This window comes from Megascapheus bottae, chromosome 5 (genome assembly GCF_031878675.1).
Source record: "Megascapheus bottae isolate mThoBot1 chromosome 5, mThoBot2.hap1, whole genome shotgun sequence".
Lineage (NCBI taxonomy): Eukaryota > Metazoa > Chordata > Mammalia > Rodentia > Geomyidae > Megascapheus > Megascapheus bottae.
Genome location: NC_143513.1, coordinates 49,844,246 through 49,864,935, shown reverse-complemented (window position 1 = coordinate 49,864,935; position 20,690 = coordinate 49,844,246). Strand labels below are relative to the sequence as shown.

The 20,690-nt window shown below is 36.9% G+C and overlaps 1 protein-coding gene across 1 annotated transcript in view; it reads left to right on the top strand.

The window, feature by feature from the left end:
- The window catches only part of Hepacam2 (HEPACAM family member 2), a 29,875-nt gene extending 9,459 nt beyond the window's left edge, over nucleotides 1-20,416 (top strand). Inside the window, exons 4-9 of the mRNA XM_090332344.1 lie at nucleotides 5,909-6,205; nucleotides 13,387-13,512; nucleotides 13,610-13,634; nucleotides 13,723-13,760; nucleotides 15,023-15,096; nucleotides 20,303-20,416. Coding sequence (XP_090188470.1) covers nucleotides 5,909-6,205; nucleotides 13,387-13,512; nucleotides 13,610-13,634; nucleotides 13,723-13,760; nucleotides 15,023-15,096; nucleotides 20,303-20,416 — 674 coding nt within the window. The remainder of the gene's footprint in view (nucleotides 1-5,908; nucleotides 6,206-13,386; nucleotides 13,513-13,609; nucleotides 13,635-13,722; nucleotides 13,761-15,022; nucleotides 15,097-20,302) is intronic.
- The last annotated feature ends 274 nt before the right edge of the window (nucleotides 20,417-20,690 follow it).

Genomic DNA, 20,690 nt, shown 5'->3' with positions numbered 1-20,690 from the left:
GTGCAACAGAAGGCAATATGCAGCAGCATTCCTAGCCTCTCTACCCACTGCCTACCAGAAGCCTTCTCTCCAGTACAGCAAAATATGTCCTTGGACCGTGACTGTGTCCCCTTCATTGTTTAAAGGCAATAGGAAGACAATTTGAATAGATCATTTTATTCATCTAGGAACATTTGGCCATCTCCATGTTATTGTTATTTTATTGTTTTATTTATGTTATTCTTATTGCTTTGTCTTTGGGGTGTGTGATGGGGAGATTGAGCTGTACATTTGCACTAAGTGGAAGTGTTATCTTGCCATTACAAGTACTCTTGAGTGACTTTCTCTTTCTGAGTATCAGTCCCCCTCCTCACCTTTTTCCTGCTGATGCCAATGTAATGCTAATGAACTGCATTAATGGCAAGCATTAAATAAGAATTTTATATGCATTAATAAAGAATTTGTACATAGAGAAATTCATGTATGTGGGGTGAGGTGCTGCCTGCCTACACTCCCAAACTTTGGAACCTGAGGCACACACATTGGAAGTTTTACCATCAGCCTGTGCCACACAGCAAGTGAGAGGCCAGCCAGCCTGAGCTACGTAGTGAGACCCTGTATCAAAGGGAATGTGGCTTAGTGGTAGAGTGCTTTGCGTAGCATACATGAAGCTCTGGGTTCAATCCTTCAATACCACATAAAAAGAAAAAGCCAGAAGTGGATCTGTGACTCAAGTGCTTGAGTAATAAGCACTGAGCAAAAGAAGCTTAGAGACAGTGTCCAGGCCTTGAGCTCAAGCTCAACAAATAAGTAAGCCACGCATGGTGGCTCATGCCTGTAATCCTAGCTCCTCAGGAGACTGAGATCTGAGGATCACAGTTCAAAGCCAGTCCAGGCACTGAAGACCATGAGACTCTTATCCCCATTTAACCACCAGAAAACTGGAAATGACACTGTGGCTCAGGGGGTAGCCTTGAGCTGAGGATCTCAGGGATAGCGCCCAGGTCCACAGTTCAAGCCCCATAACCAACAAAAACAAAACAAAAAGTAAATAACTTTTTCAAATAATTACAATAGAATCCATGAATTCATGAAGCCCTGGGTTCAATCTCCAAAAACTAAAACAAATAAATTAAAAGAGAAAAAGAAATTAGTGTAACTCAGTAAATGTTAGCTCTTTTTCTTTTCATTTTTTCTTTTACTTTCTTTAACCTAAAACTATGCTAACATGATTGGAAACATGGCATCAAAAAGCTATGGAGTGTATAGATAATACAGAAGATGTGTGCAAAGACAATATAGAAAGAATACTGGGCAGGAATTTTTATTGCCTCCAATTATTACTATTCCTTAATATAACATAGTTAATACTTATATTTCTAAACATGTGGAGTTTTTTGTATCAATTCTTCCCAGTAACTTTCTGTCTGTGACTCCTCATTTGTCTACCTATAGCTTAACTCTGACCACAGACTTAAAGAAAAAATTCCAGAGGCAGAAAGGGAAATTGATTGAACAATCACAGGTACATGAAAATATCATTTTTGAAATATACATTTATTTTTCTATGTAGTTTAATCTGGCAAAGCAAAAATAAGACCATTCTCTGAGCATATGCAAATCTGTGCACCAACTGAATTATTAATCTGGAACATGCTGAGACACAGTCTAGAAAAAAATATATATATATACATGAGACTAAGCATAGTCATAACTATAAATACTAAATAGTGTGCTTTAAACTCCTAAACTGTTTTTCCTATGTTAATTAAAAAACCAAATGTCCTAATGTAAGCTCATACTACCCAGAATATACCTTATGCTTACAGAATGAACCTTCATTACATTATTAAAGACAATGCCCATAAAAATGCTTAGAAAATTTACTAATGCAAATATTTAATAGAACAAAGACAAGGAAGATTTTAATATATTCTATAGAATTATAAAACTCTGGGGTCTTAGGGAGAGAAGCAATTCTAGAACTAAACCTAAAGTCTTGAACATGTTAAGCAAGTACTCTACCACTGAGCTACACTAGTGAATGCTACCTCTCCTATCATATATATATAGAAACACAACCCAGGATCATTCCTTTAATATAGTCTCTTGAAATCACTGTTTTTCTTCATTTCAGGTAATAAGAATTGAATAAAATGAAGATTTGTGCTTCTATTATTCTATATGTTGATCAATGTATTTCCAATATTTATCATTTTATGCTAACAGGGAATATATGCCTGACTTAATGCTGTCCTCTTTGTTCACTGGTTGCCTCTTCTTTCTGACATAATCTTGTAAAACACTGATCTCACCTGATCTCCCCTCCTCAGTGTCACCCAGGACTTCACTGAGCTCCTTCCTTGTCCTGGGCAGATGTCGCTCCTGGTTCTCACTGCATCACACTTTCCTTGATTCTTCTCCACTCATACACACCCCAACTTCAAACATAGTTCCACATAATTCATGTGTACACCTGTAGGGCAGAACTTGACACAGATTTAAAATCTCAATAAAGTTTCTTGAACTTGACCAAAATGGGATAGAGTATCTCTGTTTATATCCCTTTCATTGTCTAGTGTCATTTGGTGATATTGTGGAAAGGTTAAGCTCCCATTATAAGATGACAGCCTCTTCATTATAGCGCTTTAGCCCTTTTAATCTGACCTTTAGCAAAGTTCCTCCACAATCTACTAAGTGTCATATTCTAATATTCCCCCACAGAGGTCCAAAGCATAATTTAGAATTTCAGCATGAATTGCCTGCTCTGGTTTCTAAAATGCACTGTTACCATGACAGTTTTCTCTATGAAAACAGGAATTGGTTTTTATTTTGGCAGGAAAAATATGCTTAATGAAGTTAAGCAAGATTGATAATTATTCATAAGGTTATGATGTCAGAACCTATTATTGACCTTGGTAGAACATAATGTCAAATCAATTATTTAGGCAACTATCTACTTGCAGTTCACAAAATGCATATGCCTTCTAGATCCAGCTGTAAATAGCAAACACTACAATATTGTGAATGTGACATATGGCAGTGCTGCAGGGGGTTACTCAAAGTGATAAAAATTAAAGGAGGAAAAAGGTCAGGCATGGTAAATACTTACCATCTGCTCCCAAGCACCATGACGGAAATTTAGGTTTTGTTCCACCCAGCCATAAATTGTTAAAGAGAACAGATTATATTGATGTGTGGTTTTACAAGTCTTTTTTGTAAACAACAATTCCTGAGGTAAAGGGTTATTTCCATTGGGAATTCTCTGCCAAAGGCAAGAAAGTGAATCATAATCCAGAGTTAAAATGGAATTATCTTTCTGCTTTCATCTTCAGTATCAGAGACCACTCTGTCTGAATCACTCTAAGTCTCCAACTGGACTGCCCATTCACTTGAATAATGCACTAGGCTCTACTTCCAGAAGAGGGATGGTCATCCTGGAGTTCTAATGAAATAACATCATAGCAGAATGAGAAAAAATAGATTGTAGGCAGCATGTACAGTGTGGACTATAGAGGGGCATGTGAATGTGGGGATGGGGGGGAGACAGACAGAGACAGAAAAGACTTGACCATATACTAAAATGCCAACATCTGCATTTGAGCTATTTCTCAATTACAAATTATTTTTCATTGACAGGCATTTTGGAATTTGGAGGGTTTTGGTAATGATTACCCATTTCTTATAGTCAGATAAAATGTTACATTTGAAGATATCATATCAGATGCAAGGAAATTGAATGTCTCAGATATTATGTCCCAAGATCTGGAAGAGATGCTTCAGGAAGGGAAACAGGGAGTTTAAGGAATTTAAAGTTGACTCCGACAAGCCTGATGTGATATGTAAACGAGTCATAAAGAAAATATTGCACTGATCATGAAGTCAAGCAAACGAGGAACTAGCAAAACTCAGACTTGTCAGCTAACATAATCAGATTCTTTTCTTTGAAGGTATTTTTGTTGTTGTTGTTGTTGTTGTTGTTGTTGTTGTTGTTTGCCAGTCCTGGGTTTGAGCTCAAGGCCTGAGCACTGTTCTTGGACTTTCTCAAGGCTAGAACATTACCACTTGAACTTCAGCACCACTTCTGGCTTTTTCTTTATATGTATGTGGTATCAGGGAATTGAACCCGGGTCTTCATGCATGCTAGGCAAGCACTCTACCGCTAGGCCAAACTCCTGGCCCTGAAAGTATGCTTTTGTCATACTAGAGTGATATTATTTAAGTTATTTACCTTGTTCATTAACTTTTGCTCTAAAGGAACCCACAACATGAACCTAATCCTTACAACTGAAGAATTGCTACAGTGAAAACATGACATTAGGTGGCAGGTTCCAATGGCATTTCCAGATGAGGAAATCCTGCAATGTTTTGTGTAATATCACCACACTTGGAAATAATAAGTCTCATTTTTATTAAATTAAAAGGCAATTTTATTTTTATAGTCACACTTTGTACACCTCAAAATCCAGTGGGAAGTCAGAGGCCTAAACTGAATGACCTTTTTTTTTAATGATCCCACTTTTTTAAAAATCAAGTTTTGCCTTGCTCTACTCTAACACGGGATTCAGAGATAACTGTGTGTATAGAGACTCATTTCTTATTTTTCCAAACCACAGTGGATTTCTTCCATTGGTTTCCTTCCATGTGAACCATACCCAGTGGCTCCTGGCCAGAAGGAAGCTTTGCTTCCCTGGTGTTCTAAGAATGCTTGCATCCTGAAGCATCTTCAATATGTCAGCTTCTCCCTCCATTCCAAAGTACCATGTTCACAGTAGCTACTCAATATTGACTTTTGCTGAGTGAGTAAAAGCAAACTGGCATTCCTATCCTATTAGTTAATATTCAGTGACTTCAGAATAAAAGTGCTCTGTTTTACAGGTTCTGCTCTTCACTCTGTAGCTCTGAGGTTTCATTTACCCTAGACTACTTCAAGCCTTAGATGTGAACACAATGTGACATGATCCTAGTGCAATCACAGAAACAGGGCATACATTGTTCTTCGTTTCATTTCTGTACACCAGCTCTTAATTGCTTTAAATCGGAAGGTACAATTAGCCCTTCACATCTGTAGCATCAACATCAGCAGATTCAACCAAGCTCAGATTGTGTTTTTGAAAAGAAATCATATATGGTGAACATACACATATATTTTTCATGCTATTATTTTCTAAAAAAAATAAGGAACAACTGTTTTCATAACCTTTACATTATATTCAGTTGTATATGCAATCTAATGATGATTTAAAATATGCAAGAACGTGTGTATATGTTAAATGTAAATATTGTATGTTTTATACAAGGAATTTGAACATCTGCAGATTTGGGTATGCTATGGGAGTCCTAGAGTCTAGCAGGCCCACGCCTGTAATCCTAACTCGGGAGGCTGAGATCTGAAGATCAAGGTTCAAAGCCAGCCCAGACACAAAAGGACCTGAGACTCTTATCTCCATTTAACCTCTAGAAAATGAGAAGTGAGACTTGGCTCAAGAGTAGGGAGGGAGCCTTGAGCTGAAGAGCTCAGGGACAGCTCCCAGGCCTAGTTCAAGCCCCATAACCCATATATATATATATATATATATATATATATATATATATATATATATATATATATATATATATAATCTCCAAGTGCAATTACCATTTCAGAAAATTGTTGAAAAGCTCAGCCTTACAACAAGGATGAGAGTGCCTATACAATTAGAAAATAAGTTTCAGTCTTTCATGATTATAAATAAGTTCAATCTTAATGGTTTTGATTCTTAGAAATATCAAAATAAAGCATAGTAGATCGTCCTCACTTGGTAGTCTAAGGACCTGTTTGCCCAAGTCTATAGAGAAGATGTTCAGAGAAAAGTAAGATGGAACCATGCTCTTCCAAACTGTGCTGTTACTATTTACATTACCTCTTTCTTTTTTTATATTGATTCAGATGGACCTTATGGACTTCAGGTTAATTCTGATAAAGGGCTAAAAGTTGGGGAAGTGTTCACCGTTGACCTTGGAGAGGCCATCCTATTCGATTGTTCTGCTGATTCTTATCCTCCCAATACTTACTCCTGGATCCAGAGAACAGACAATACAACATATATCATTAAGCATGGGCCTCTCTTGGAAGTTGCATCTGAGAAAGTATCTCAGAAGACAACTGACTATGTATGCTGTGCTTACAATAACATCACTGGGAGGCGGGATGAAACTCATTTCACAGTCATCATCACATCTGTGGGTAAGTCTGTCTGACAGAGAAGGAAAGGACTTCAATAAAAAGCAAATGTGTGATGGCCTTGCTTTCACCTAGCTAATGCCTATGTGAAAGAAAAAAAATCATTGTGGGGTCTTTTATGTGCTCTGTTTCCTACCTTAACCATCTGGCTGTCAAGACTAGGTCTTTATGCTCATTATGGATAAAAATATGTTTGTGTTCTATAGAAGTGTATTAAATTTAAGGCACTCTCACTGCCTAAACTTTCTCCATTATTATCTAGCTGAAGTATTTGCTGATATAAATAAAATCAGAAGTCCCTATTTTTTTAATAAGGATGTTATTACCAAGACCCAAAGACAGCTACAGTCTTAATGTCAGATAGCTGTCTTTTGCAAAATCCAAAAAAACCTGTTTGACCTGTAAGTAGATCAGCATTTGTTATAACAGTAAATAAGAAGAACAGGTGCTCATTTTTCAAAGGGGATTCAGGGTTGTCAACATTAGTGACCTCTTTGTGGTTTTCAGAGTTATTTTTTCAATCCTCAAATGAATATTAACTCAAGTGAACCAGGAAAATAGAGAAGAAAATAAGAAGTATTTATGTGCTTTACGAAGTATTTGATTTTTCAATTTCTAAATGCATTTCTGCAATGTGAATTAAGTGCATTCTGGCCTACAGTTATAAATGACCATGCTTATAAGTATCAAGTGACCATCTACTCTGATCAATAAAGTTATATTAAATATCTGTGGGGAATTTGAAATTCCTTGCAGAAGGAGTATTTGCCTTTGAAATGTTTCCAGAACCAATCTCATATTTGATATAGTCAGAGTCAAGTTGTAGGAAATAGAGGAAGCTTTTTGGTTTTCTTGAGGCAAAAAACAAACAAACAAAAACAAAAAAAGATGATGGCCAACCAAAAAGTCCCAGTGAAAAATGTGGAGAGCAAAAGGAAACAGAGTTAAAGATGACTACAAGGTCGAAACTATGAAAGAAAAGTAAACAAGGCCAGAAAATAATCAAAAGGATTATTGGAGATTTTCAGTTGGAAAGTAGAAGGCTAGAGAATATGACAATTAGCCCTCTGTTTTTCTTCCCCTGTAAAACTAGACCATTCGGTGACCTCTACCTCTGTGGGATAATAATTCACATCTAACCTGAGATATTGTTAATTGACCTTTCTGTATAAATAACCTAAAGAAAACAGAGGAAATGGTCAAGGTCACATAACCAGTATGTAATAAAATAATATCTGAACTCTAAGTTTTTCTTTTTAACTGCTACACAAATTTGTATCGCTTGGTGTACTGAAAATATTGAGAGGACTACAGTCTTTCTAAAAGAGATATATACATATATATAGTCATACAGAGTATATCATATATTTTCTCATTGTCCTAATTTAATTATATATACCTATAGATCGTAACTTAAATATACCTATTGTAACTTAAAATATACTACATGTTTTGAGAAAAGAATAGCTATTAAATATTAAATGTGCATTTGAATTTTGAAAAGTAATTATTTTATTACCTTAATGAAAGACTTCTATAAATGCAGGTATCTTTCCTTTAAAATGGTAGATAAAACTAAATCACTGTTATGGCAATTAGTGTATATAAAAACCAAACATGTTTATGCAACTGTAATTATGTGATCAAAATCCTAATGAAAGCATTCAAAAATATAAACAAGTAGGTTTCCCTAAGACCACAGAAATGTAGCTTGCAATTGGACTACTGTAGAAACATCTTAAATTACTTTGTAAACAGAAGAAATAAGCCATTTAAAAATTATTCATATTCCTATTTTTTCAATGAAAAGTACAGGGAAAGGATACAAGGCAGGAAAATTAATTTACTAATTTCTCCTTTATACAGTTTCCCACAGCAAAGTTTCCAGGAGGTCTGCCTCATTTTAGGTCACTAGAAATAACAGCTGAAATAGAATTACCACCCTGACATCCAGACTCAGCTCTTGGATGACACTCCTTGAGCTTCTACTGTGAAATACGATTGTTAAGTGGGGTGGAGCCATGAGGGAGTGTGAAACTGCGCAGCCCTCAACATGGCACCTTCATCTCCATAGGGGTCTGGATCTGTTGCCATAATCCATGAACAGATTGGATTGGAGGGCTTTCTGGACTCCATTCTGCTCTAGAAATTGACACCCTGGCTGATAGCATATGTCTAGCCTGCTTTGGGATCAGTGGCAAACAGCAGGGTTCCGATGCCATGGATACCACACCTCTTGCCCATATTTGCATTCAACATGTTATTCCATTTTATTTGTTTGCTTAAGGAGGGGGCACATAGCTTTTGCCCTCAAACTTTGGTAAATGAGTCCGTCGTGTTTAAATAATGAGAGAGCATGGCATGCTATGTGCTAACGAATGAGATTAACTCTCTAAAAGCAGGGCGGGGGGCAGGGGCGGAAAAAGCAGAGCTCCTAAAAATACCCAGAACTGCATTAGGGATTCACATACATTCTCTGGAACAAGAGTCAGAGGTTCTCCACTATGCTTAGTTCAAGTTGGAGTCCTTAGAAGTTCATCTACATAAAACACCTTTGCCTGAGACTGAGAGCACAGCTGTGTTCTTTGGATTCTCTTCTGGGCTAAAGAAATGCAAAGAGCAAAGACCTAAATTTTTGTAGAGGAGAAGGAAGCCAGGAAAGAACCTTTGTTCTGATTTTCATCACAGGGATCTGAGGACTTTTCCCCCCTCCCCATTTTCCATGCAAGTAACGATTTGCCAAACTTTAGGGCTGAAAAGCACTAGTCATTGTAGGATCACAGAGGAGAAATAGAGACAACGGAAAGAAGAGAAGGGGCAATAAAAACAAAGTCCAAAGAAAAGAGAAGTGGAGGACTTAAAAAGTGTGACCCTTTGTGGAAGAGAATGTGCAAACTGAGAAATGTTAGTCAATATATATCAAAAGGGGCAAAACGTTAACAGTGAAAGAGGGAGGAAAATGTACCTTATGCATCTCAGGAAAAGACATTCAATTGTTTGTTAAAGCTACTATCGGATATCAGAATCACTGAAGTATCAGGCAAAGAGGATGTATGCAAAGAGAATGAGAAAGTTATTGTTAGCATATTTTCAGGTTTAAAATATTAAGAAAAACATCGGAAACTATGCCATTTTCCCTCAGTTTTACTCATGGTAACACACACACACACACACACACACACACACACACACACACACACACATATATGTATGTATGTATCCAGGCCGCCCAGTGGCTCACGCCTCTTATCCTAACTACTCTGGAGGCTGAGATCTGAGGATTATGGTTCAAAGCCAGCCTGGGCACAAAAGTCTATGAGACTCTTATCTCCAATTAACCACCAGATTACCAGAAGTGGTGCTGTGGCTCAAGTGGTAGAGGGCTAGCCTTGAGCTGAAGAGCTCAGGGACAGCACTCAGAGTTCAAGCCCCACAACTGACAAAAGAAAAAAAGAGAAGACAAATTCAGGAGCTTCAATAGAATAAATTAGCATTTAATACTTAATTAGGACTCAAGGGTTACTGAATTTTTGTAAAGGCACCTTGGCTTTCATCATGAAGTAAAAGATGTGAAGTTTGGTATTAGAAAAGTTTGGGGAAAAAACTGACTTAGAGAGTCTACTTGACATCTATAAAAACTTTGGAACACATATCAACAAGAAAAAAGTTCAACTTCAACCTATATTCCAGGCTCTCTTCTAGCACTTATTGTGGCCATTATTTTAGAGCCAATTTCTTATCTGTACCTAAAAATAGAGCTGTAATTTTTTTATTATATGCATTATTATTTGTAGGGTACAACTATATCAAGTAAATGAGAAACATATACATCTACTTTTATGCACATAGTGTATATATGTATGAAAAAATATTTATAAAAATATTTCAAAACCTTAGGGGATATCTTAGATTATCTCATCTACATTTAATAAAATTATAGAGAATATAACAATATAGATTAAATTTAAATGCATTGTCTGCAATCATTTACATTACCTATGGCCCAAAAAACTGAAGAAAATTAATTTGGTCTCCAAACATTTACTCAGTTCAGCAAAATCATCCAAATGATGATGACTGAAGTTCCAATATCACTTCATCCTATGAAATAGCAAGTAACATTCATTTAATATTATATTTGTCTATCCATGCTCTAAATGATTTCCTTGTTGAGTTGGGTAGCAATCAAGCATTTATTTGAAGTTTTTATTTTATCAAAACATGGTTGAGTTTCACCTCCAGTTGAATGTAGATGTAAGAATTCAATAAAAAATTTAAGTTCTTAGGGCCAGGAGTTTAGCCTAGTGGTAGAGTGCTTGCCTAACATGTATGAAGACCTGAGTTCGATTCCTCAGTACCACATACTTAGAAAAAAAGCCAGAAGTGGTGCTGAGGCTCAAGTGGTAGAGCTCTAGCCTTGAGAAAAGTCCAAGGATAGGGCTCAGCCACTGAATGCAAGCCCAGGACTGGCAAAAAGAAAAAAAAATTAAGTTCTTGAGAGAATTAACCAGCTATATCAAATTAACAATTCCATAGTAACATGAATATTAAATATTTTATTGCTATTTGTGAATTATATGTTATACATTCCCTGTTATCTATAACATTTTAAACCTATGTTAATATATGTATAAATATATATTATAAATATATAGAGAGAGACAGTTATTAATATACACTGATACAGTGTCCTATTTACATATTAAGTTTCAAACGAACTGCCCCAATTCACCAATTCATAGCGATCAGAGCAAGAAGACAACTTAAAGCTAGGTTTCATCTTCTTACAATAGTAATGTGAAAATCAAAATATTGAAAGTCAAATGGCTCATGTAAAGTACACAGCTTCTTAGAACAAGCTAATGAAGTACTATATTGTGTGTGTGTGTGTGTGTGAGAGAGAGAGAGAGAGAGAGAGAGAGAGAGAGACAGAGAGAGAGAGACAGAGAGAGAGAGAGACAGAGAGAGAGAGACAGAGAGAGAGAGAGAGACAGAGAATGATTTGAAGCCTCACAAAAATTACCCAAATGCTAAAGTCGTTGCAAATTTAAACACTAATTTGCTATAATAGAATATTGTTTATTATACAACTTCTGAATGAAGAGAAAAGGAAGTCAGCTAGCTTTCTATTCTGTTTTATGGTGTTCTACTCTATATCTGGCACCAGTACACTGTCATTCTAGCTCACTTCTTAACCATGCTGCATTTCTTTCTTTCTCCAAAATTTAAATGACTGCTTGAAAACAGTATCATTATGTAACCATAAGTAGTTTTTTTCTCATATTTTAAGAATGTTCATTTCTGAATGTATATCAGAAACTTTTTTATGGGGGGGCAGAAAATTTTGAATCTTAAACTCAGGGCCTGGGTGTGGTCTGTGAGCCTTTTCACTCAAGGCTAATGCTCTACCACTTTGAGCCACAGATCCACTTCTGGTTCTGGTGGTCTAGTGGTTAATTGAAGACAAGTCTCAAACTTTCCTTCCCAGGCTGGCTTTGAAATATGATCCTCAGTTCTCAGCCTCTTGAATAGCTAGAAGTACAGGGATGAGCATCCTCACCCAACTAGAAACTTATTTTTTTATCATAGAAAACACATTGTTTGTCTCTCCAGAATTTAAATATAATATTAGAACTGCACTGCATGGAGAATATAAATGAAATAACACGATTTCCATGACTCGTTTACTTCAGATTGGGAAATCATCTGTACTACATTGCGTAAAAACAGACTTAAAATAGCAAAATAATTTTGATGAAACAGCCAATGGGCCGGGCGAAGTGGCTCACACTTGTAATCCTAGCTACTCAGGAGGCTGAGATCTGAGGATTGCGGTTCAAAGCCAGCCCGGGCACTAAAGTCCGTGAGACTCTTCTCTCCAATTAACCACCAGAAAGCCGGAAGTGGCACTGTAGGTCAAAGGATAGGGCAGTAGCCCTGAGCTGAAGTGCTCGAGGACAACACCAAGACCCAGAGTTCAAGCCCTACAACCCTCACAAAACAATAGTCAATGGCATTTATATAGGTCCATACCAGGAAAGAAAAATAGGAAAGGTTGCTTCTTCTCTTGCTGCTGGAGCCCCCAACAGAGGCTTTAAGGTGGAAGGTGACAGGGTGCAGGCTAAGGATTCCCTGCAAAGCTCAATGGCCACCATGTTCTTTACCACACCCAGGTTCTCCAGGCTGTTTGACTGGTGGGCAGCAGAAGGGGTGTCATTTACGCATCAATCAGGGCACACAGGGCTGCCATCACCCATTCCACATCAATATCTGAGTCACATGATTATATGGAGGGCATCTGTTACTCTTGTATGTCGGAGGCCTTAATTACTTCCTGCTGTACAGTTTAACTATCTGATTAAATGTAATACAGTCTGGAGCATGGCTGATAAACTGTCATAAAATAACATTAAATGGAGGCAACGGCTATCACTTCTAACTTGAGTAACCTAGAGCAAACCTCAGCTTCTTCATCTCATTACACAAAAGATGATAAAACACTACCTCTCTAATAAGATTGTCATGGAGATGAACCGAGTTCATCTGTACCACATTCCCTGACATGTACTACCCACTGAGCCTACATTGCTTTTAGAGCTATATTTTATATAGTGAAGTTAATGAAAGGAATGATTTATAGAAACCACGTGAATTTTAATCACAAAGTGAGTGTGAATATTTTATGAAAGACACCACACTTGCATTTATTTGGGGGGTTGCTCTTGATTTATTAAAAACTAATTAGATTATCAAGCTATTCTTGAAATAATCACTTTACTTTCAAATCTTTAAGTTTCAAAGAAAGTCCACATTCTTAAATTACCCTTATACAGTGAGACTGGAAGAAACAGACCAGTATCTGGAGACATATGAGGGACGATGTGCTGGAACTCATCTAAGTTAAGATAGCAAATACAATTGAGAATTATGACATGTGTAATTTACTACTTCTTCAGTGATGTACCAGTATCATCCCAGGCAGTACTCACCACATTTCCAATCACAAATGTCCTTAGGGAGCTCCAAAAATAGCCTTTAAAAGTGCATACCTTCCTTTCAGTGGAGGGTGAGGGGCATTGGAGACACTTGGAATTGTTGTCCTGAGATTTAAAAAATAACAAATACTTCAAGTGATAAATAAACTAATTACTAAAGATGTGGTTTTTTTTTATATATATATATAGGACTGGAGAAGCTTGAGCAGAAAGGGAAATCACTTTCCCCTTTAGCAAGTATCACTGGAATATCACTGTTCTTGATTATATCCATGTGTATCCTCTTTCTCTGGAAGAAATATCAACCCTACAAAGGTAGGTTAAAATTAGAAAAAATATGTAAGTTTTAGAGATATACTAAAAAAATACCTTATTGTGTTTGTTGTTTTTGTCTGTTGCTTTTTTGCTTTAGCTATAAAACAGAAGCTAAACGGCAGGTAATGTATATATTTTTATATTTTTTTCTTAACTTCTTTTTCCCTTCAATTATTATCCTTGATATTAATAACTATTTGTCTTTTTCAGGCCAGAAACAGAATACAGGAAAACTCAAACATTTTCAGGTAATGGGGTCAAGATGTAAAGGACTCTGTTAATATATGTTAATACTGTTGAGGTCCACTGATACTATTATCCCTGCAACATAAATAAGTTAATATCAATGTAATCAAAACAATCCCTCACTTTAGATCAGTGCCTTCCCTTCACAAAGTGCTGTACTGGTCATACATACAACACATCTTCAAGGTACTAGCAACTCCATTTTACAGCCAAAACCACCACTAAAAGTCAGAGAAACTAAGTCAAAGAGTTCTGCGTCAGCTCATCCATCAACCTTATTATTATTAATCAGAAAAGGCTAAAGATTAGTCAGAAAAAGGCTAAAGAGTGAGACAGCTCACTCGGTTAATCCCTAAGAGAGACATGGTAGCAACTCTACAGGGAAAAGAGGAAAGGGAAGTTTGATAAGGGCCAATGTTACTTCTCTGGCTCCAGTTGACCCCAAGGCCTTCACTGTTGACTCTGCTGAGTTGTTGTATGCTAACAAAGGAGCTATTGCCCAAGCTCTGTCACAGGATGCTGGGTTTCCATCTTCAGTATGCCATGTTCCCCCTTGGGAAAATTATTTTTCTTGACCTTGACTTCTTAATCAGTATAACAGAGATTTAAGAAAAACTTAAATAAAATAATCCAGGTAATAATATGATATCTGGATGCCTAATAAAGATGGGTCTCCATGTCTAGCCCTTGCTCACGTACAAGTGACTGAATGTCAAAGAGAAAGAATACACACTACCTATACCCCTCAGCTACCCCATTCCCATCATTTCCCAGATGAATATTAGGTGATAAGGTTATTTCATTGCACTCTATTCTGTATGGCTGGCAAACTATCAAAGTTTGCTTATTCTTTTCTGCACTAGTAGTCTCTGTTAGATTTAATAAGATGCAGTCCAAAAGATGGGTGGTTTGGAATCTGCTGTGACCTTCAGGCTGAAGCTTCAAGTGTCACAGGTATCAGATGACTGAGAATTATGAAGGACAAGTCCTGTCCACATGTGTACATTTGAATCTCTTACACACTGATCACACGTCAAGCTTTAGGAGTAATTACTCCAGTTCAGTTTCAATTCTCAGTTGAGAAGGATTGATTTCTAGCACAGATCAATGGCAATCTGACCATGAGGGATTAGGAAATGTTATTTGGTTTTTCCTGCATTTAAGGCAGAAAATAATAGTAGGTCTTACAAATGTATTTTTTAAAACACAATAGTGAATGAAAGAAAACACTGGATTTCTAAGTAGCATTGTGTTTCCATTTCAGGCCATGAAGATGCTCTGGAAGATTTCGGAATATACGAGTTTGTTGCTTTTCCAGATGCCTCTGGTCTTCCTAGGGTTGGTTTTCCTACTGGCTGATTAACCAAGAAGTAGAATGCTGCTTTACCAGAGGTGTAAGCAGCCTTCATTTAAGCAATTGGGCAGTGGTCCAGTGGCTGCATTACCCATTACAGATTTAGGGAGTGTTGATTGATTCAGAAAGGAAGACTAAAGCATTTTTCTTAGCCTTTATAGTAAAGCTAACACAAATAAGGAAGTTATGCTAAATAAGAAACATTCTTTACCTAGCAAGCTCAGAGAAGAGGGAATTAATTCAGTTCAAGGACAAGAGGACTGGATAAGCAGAGGATCAGGAATTCCTGGTTTGAATTATTCTACTTTACTTGGGTAGCCATAGCTTCACTAAACTCTTGGCTCAGTTTCCCTTCGTGTCCCTTCCTAACTCCTAAGGACATTTCAAAGGTAATGCCTTGTATCTTGGAAGGTACTTCGTGTTCTTCCTAAGAATGTTACAATATAGCATAGACCTAAAGTACACAAATAAACATATTATTATTATTATTATTATTATTATCCTCAGATGCAAGAAAGTAAAAGGGCCATTATACATTGAAGCTACTTTTTCAGTATGCAAAAACTTACCTTTTAAGATAAGTTTCATTAAATAGACATGCAGAAATGTCAGTCAGCTAATCATGTCATGAATACTTACAGTTTTATACAGTACCACAGTTTTCTTTGCTTCTTTAATCCCCTCTGATAGTCCACTTAATGAAAGAGGCTGTAAATGGGTCACTTGCTTCTGGGCATTCTCCCTTCCATTTTTTAAAAGGACTATTTGCTGTTAGGAAATGGCTAGTTTATTTGTTCAGAGCCTTCTATCACTGTGGAAGGTTCATCCAGTGCATTTCCTAGCCACAGACTTTGTTTTAGAAATGTCCTGTGAACAATGGAGAGGACTTGATTGAATTTCATCCTCCCTAAGGGAGAGTCAGTAGCACCAGCACCTCACTGTCACAGATGAGGGAAAGAACTGTTCCTGAGAGGCTTTGCAACGCCCCTTATTCAATCTCAAGCAGATTGATTCACCCTTGCATCTACAACCAAAAGACCAATATTTGTTGGGTCATTTATTTAAAACTACTTCCTACTCTCAAAGAAAGCACCCTTTGAAGGGGTCCTATCTTCAAATGGAAGGACAGGAAATTGAAAAACTAAGAGGACTTTCCATTCACTTTTTTGAAGCAAAGACTTCATTTAATATAATGTCCACTCTTTAATTCCATGGATTTAATGGAAAGGCATGAGATAGATTTATCTAATAAGAAACTCTAAATTTAGCCTTGGGATAAATCAGAAGGCTATTTTGTAGGGAACTAATTGGAAGGGACATTTATTGACTCAACGTGCCATGGTCCTCAAGAACATAAAGCAGAGATGTGTAATGTCTAATTGCACCACAGAAGCCCCACTTATTGCAGTCATAAACTAGAAACTTGACTTGGAGCCATGCCTCTTTTCAAAGCTGAAAACTCCTGAAGGATCTGCAGAGGTTCTTAATTGACCATGCCAGGTGCTTTGGGGAAGAAGTGAAAAGTCCAACCCAGCAAGCAGAGGACAAAGAAACCAGGAGGTAGATCTGAGTGAGAAGCCAGTAGGGCATTTATGTGGGAAATGGCCCAAAGAAAATAAGTAGTAATAAAACCAAGACCTCACAATTGACATTAAGAAAAGAAATAGACTTAATCATTTTATTGCTTTAGTTTCTAAGAATCAATTGAGCACTTCACTTATTCCAGTATATTTATAAATGTAATCTGTGTGTGTGTGTTTGTGTGTGTGTGTGTGTGTGTGTGTGTGTGTGTATTACCTCTGTTTCAGAAGTTGGACAGAAAGAAATACATTGCATAACATGAACAAATTTGCTGTTTAGTTGTCTTAATGTTAGATTTAGTAAGTTGGTTGATTGCTTTTACCAATAGCCATGTTCATCTCCAGGCCAAAGAAAATGAAGAGTTGATCTTAAGTGCATCAAAATCTCCTCCACACTGAATGACTTGACAAATCACATATCCTAGTGCTGCCCTGGAAAGCTTTAGTAAGCCAAATGGAAGCAGTCTCCAAAAAGTATAAAGCCAAGGCATGGCACTATATTAAATTGGGATGACAGAGTTCCTTAGGCTTATGCAGGGCAGAGAGACCTCCTGATAGACATATAAAAATGAAAAAACTGTAAGTAGGCAAAAGTATGATGAAAATAGATAGGGATGGGGAGGAAACCCTACATTTACATAATTACAAGGCAATGTTCATAAGAAGGAAATTATGACCTGTAAGGAATGAGAATAAAACAGGAATGTCAGTACCAATAAAATATATGATTATTTTTACCAGAAAAATACACTGCTATTTTTCCTCCATTCATCTGAGCCTTTAGTTTTTAGAGCTTATTAGTACATTCTCACAAAATTATTTCCCTTTGTCTACTCTGCACTTGTAATATGATTAGGATGTCAGGATCTTATGTTTTTTTTCTTTGTTTTTTTTTTTAAGCTACTTTTGCACATGTAATTGGAAAGGAGTGTCAAATGGATAATTAAGATGTAAAATAAAAACCAGGCTCTGGTAGCTCATGCCTATAATCCTAGATCCTCAGGAGGCTAAGGTCAGAAGACTGTGGTTTAAAACCATCCCAGGCAGAAAAGTCTGTAAGATTCTTATTTCCAATAAGGAAGTAAGAACTAGAGGTGGAAATATGGATCAAATGATAGGGAGCCAGCCTTGAGTGATAAAAGCTAAGGAACAGTACCTAGGCCTAAGTTCAAGCTCCAGTATTGATGTGCATGCACACACAAGAAAAGGAGAGAGAGAGAGAGAGAGAGAGAGAGAGAGAGAGAGAATGAGAATAAAAAATAAGATGGCTATAGATAGTGTGTTAGTCTAAGCTGCCCTTTCTTTTTTGCTATTTTTCTTCTTATTATGTTTTCTTTACAGTATCCCCAGCTTTCTTTTATTTTGTTGTTTTTCTTTTTGTCATATGTTTTTATTGTAATTAATAGAAAGGTTATATTATATTCACCAGATAGAAGGTGCATTACTTCACAAACATTGATACCCTTTCTCATGTCTTGGTCCCCATTTCCCTCCCCTGACCCCCGCCCCTATCTTGTTTCCCCCCTTCCCTATCCTATTTCAAATAACCAAATAAGCATATATCAAATATATCAGATAACAAGGTGAAATACTGTAACAATATGAAATAACCAAGGACAGCAAAAGAGATGAGAGATAACATAGTAAGTACATTAAGGACAACAATCACTCGTTATATGGCTTTTGTTTCTATATCCTGGAGGTCCTTTCATTTAGCGTCATACTATATGGCCTTATGTAACTAGGTTTTGGTCTATTGTAAATCTCTGCTAGGAGAGCCCAAGGTTTCTACTGATTATGACAAATGAGGGAAACCATTGAGCCTATGTTCCTTTGAGTCTGGCTTACTTCACTTAATATGATTTTTTTTCTAAGTCTTTCTGTTTCCTTACAAATGGGGCAATGTTGTTCTTTCTGACAGCAACATAGAATTCCATTGTGTATAAATACCACATCTTGTTGATCCATCCATCAACTGAGGGACATCTGGGTTGGTTCCATATCTTTGCTATGGTAAATAGTCCCAGCTTTCTTTTAAAATGATGAAAAATCAAGCTCCACAGTTCTTTATCTGTGATCTGTGCTCTTGCTAGAACTTCCTCCAAAATCCATGTCATTCTGCATTGTTAGTCACTTGACTTTTTGACCAACAATGATGATTCAGTGCCATGATTGAGAATTGCAGCAGGTTCACTCTCCTACAAAGTAATATATAGCCTTCATTTCTTTGTAATATTCATAATTATTTTCCACTGACCCTGGCCAAAATTAACCCCTACAAAGTGAGAAATTTCCTAAATAAGGCCTGCAATGCTATCATGCCTACATGTTCCTCCCTTACCTCCATCACTACTGGGACAATCAATTCCTGCTCACTTCATAGTCTTTCAGTCTTATTAGTGCCACACACACACACACACACATACACATATATTATCTTGAAGTAGCTGAAGAAAGAACTCAGCCTTCTACAAATCAGCCTATAAGTAACACGCATCTTAGTGGATTTGTCTTGACATGATTATCTATGCCAGATCCAGGAAAATTAAATTCTTCACATAGTATTTTGTGTAAAAATTACTACAATAAAATATCCATTCAGCTGGAGTGCTGGTAGCTCATTCCTGCAATCCTAGCTGCTCATTGTTATAAGCATGCTCTGTAAGGATGGTTAGAATCACAGCTGAAGACACAAAAGCAAAGACTTGTATCACCAAGACAAAAGCACACACAGCAGGCAGCAGGCCCTGCCCCTCTGCTTCAATTGGCTGAGCTGCTCCCAATTGGCTAGTTTGAATATTTACATAAAATGACCATTTAAAGACTTATTTTTTAACCAGGTACCCAAGTCAGATACAGTAACAACATGAGATAAACCATAACAGGAAAAGAAAAGAAAAAAGAAATAACTTCACATAGTACATTAAACCTCTTGCTTTAATGACTTTCAAATGAGATAGGCCCAATGGTTTCCCACATTTGTCATAATTAGCATAAATCTTGGACTCTCCTAGCAGAGGTTTACAATAGGGCAAAACCTAGATACATAAGGCCATACAGGATGAGGCTAAATGAAAAGACCTCCAAGATATAGAAACAAGAGCCATATAAGGTGTGACTATTGTTCTTAACGTACTGTTATTTTTCATCTTACTTTGTTACCTGATATATTCTATATATGTTTATTTGTTTATTTGAAATAGGATGGGGAAGGGGGAAAACAAGATGAGGGGAAGGGTTGGAGGAGGGAAATGGGGACAAAAACATGAGAATGGGGTAGCAATGATTGTTAAGAAATGTACCTTTTATCTGGTGAATGTAATGTAACCCTTCTATTAATTACATTAAAAATTAAAATAAAAATGATGGAAAATGTGATAGCTCTTATCAGGCTATTCCTCCTCTGGTATTAGAGCTAGCAGTGCTGTTGTACAAACTAACACAGGGCAAATGAAAGGTCCTGCAGCACAGAGAAACAGCACACCAAGGATGGGAATCCATTATATTTCTCTAGCCAGTGCTATTGCCAGTTGTTTTTTGATGAACAGCATAATAGAAACATGGCTAATTAATCTTGGGCTAACTTTCTTTAATGTGTCACATTTCCTAGATGCCAAGTAGGTCCATTCCAACCTCAGATGGTATATCAGGGCAAGATTTGCATGGTACGATTTATGAAGTTATTCAGCACATCCCTGCCCAACAGCCAGATGACCCAGAGTAAGTATGCGTCTGCCCTTGGTGGTATTACAGAGACGCTTATAATGCTTAACCTCTGCTTGTCTCAACAGAAACATAGTGAAACAGGAAATCATAGCTCCCACATGTTTGCAAAGGTATGTTTTCACTTCTCCGTCTCAGAATAATGCTGAGCTCAATGGAACAGGCAAACACAGAAATATCTTCTGAGACCATGCACTTGAGCAAGTAGACACATAGAAATCTAGACTCAATTGTTTATTGAATGTATTTCTCACTCTTATAATACCCCTTCCTAG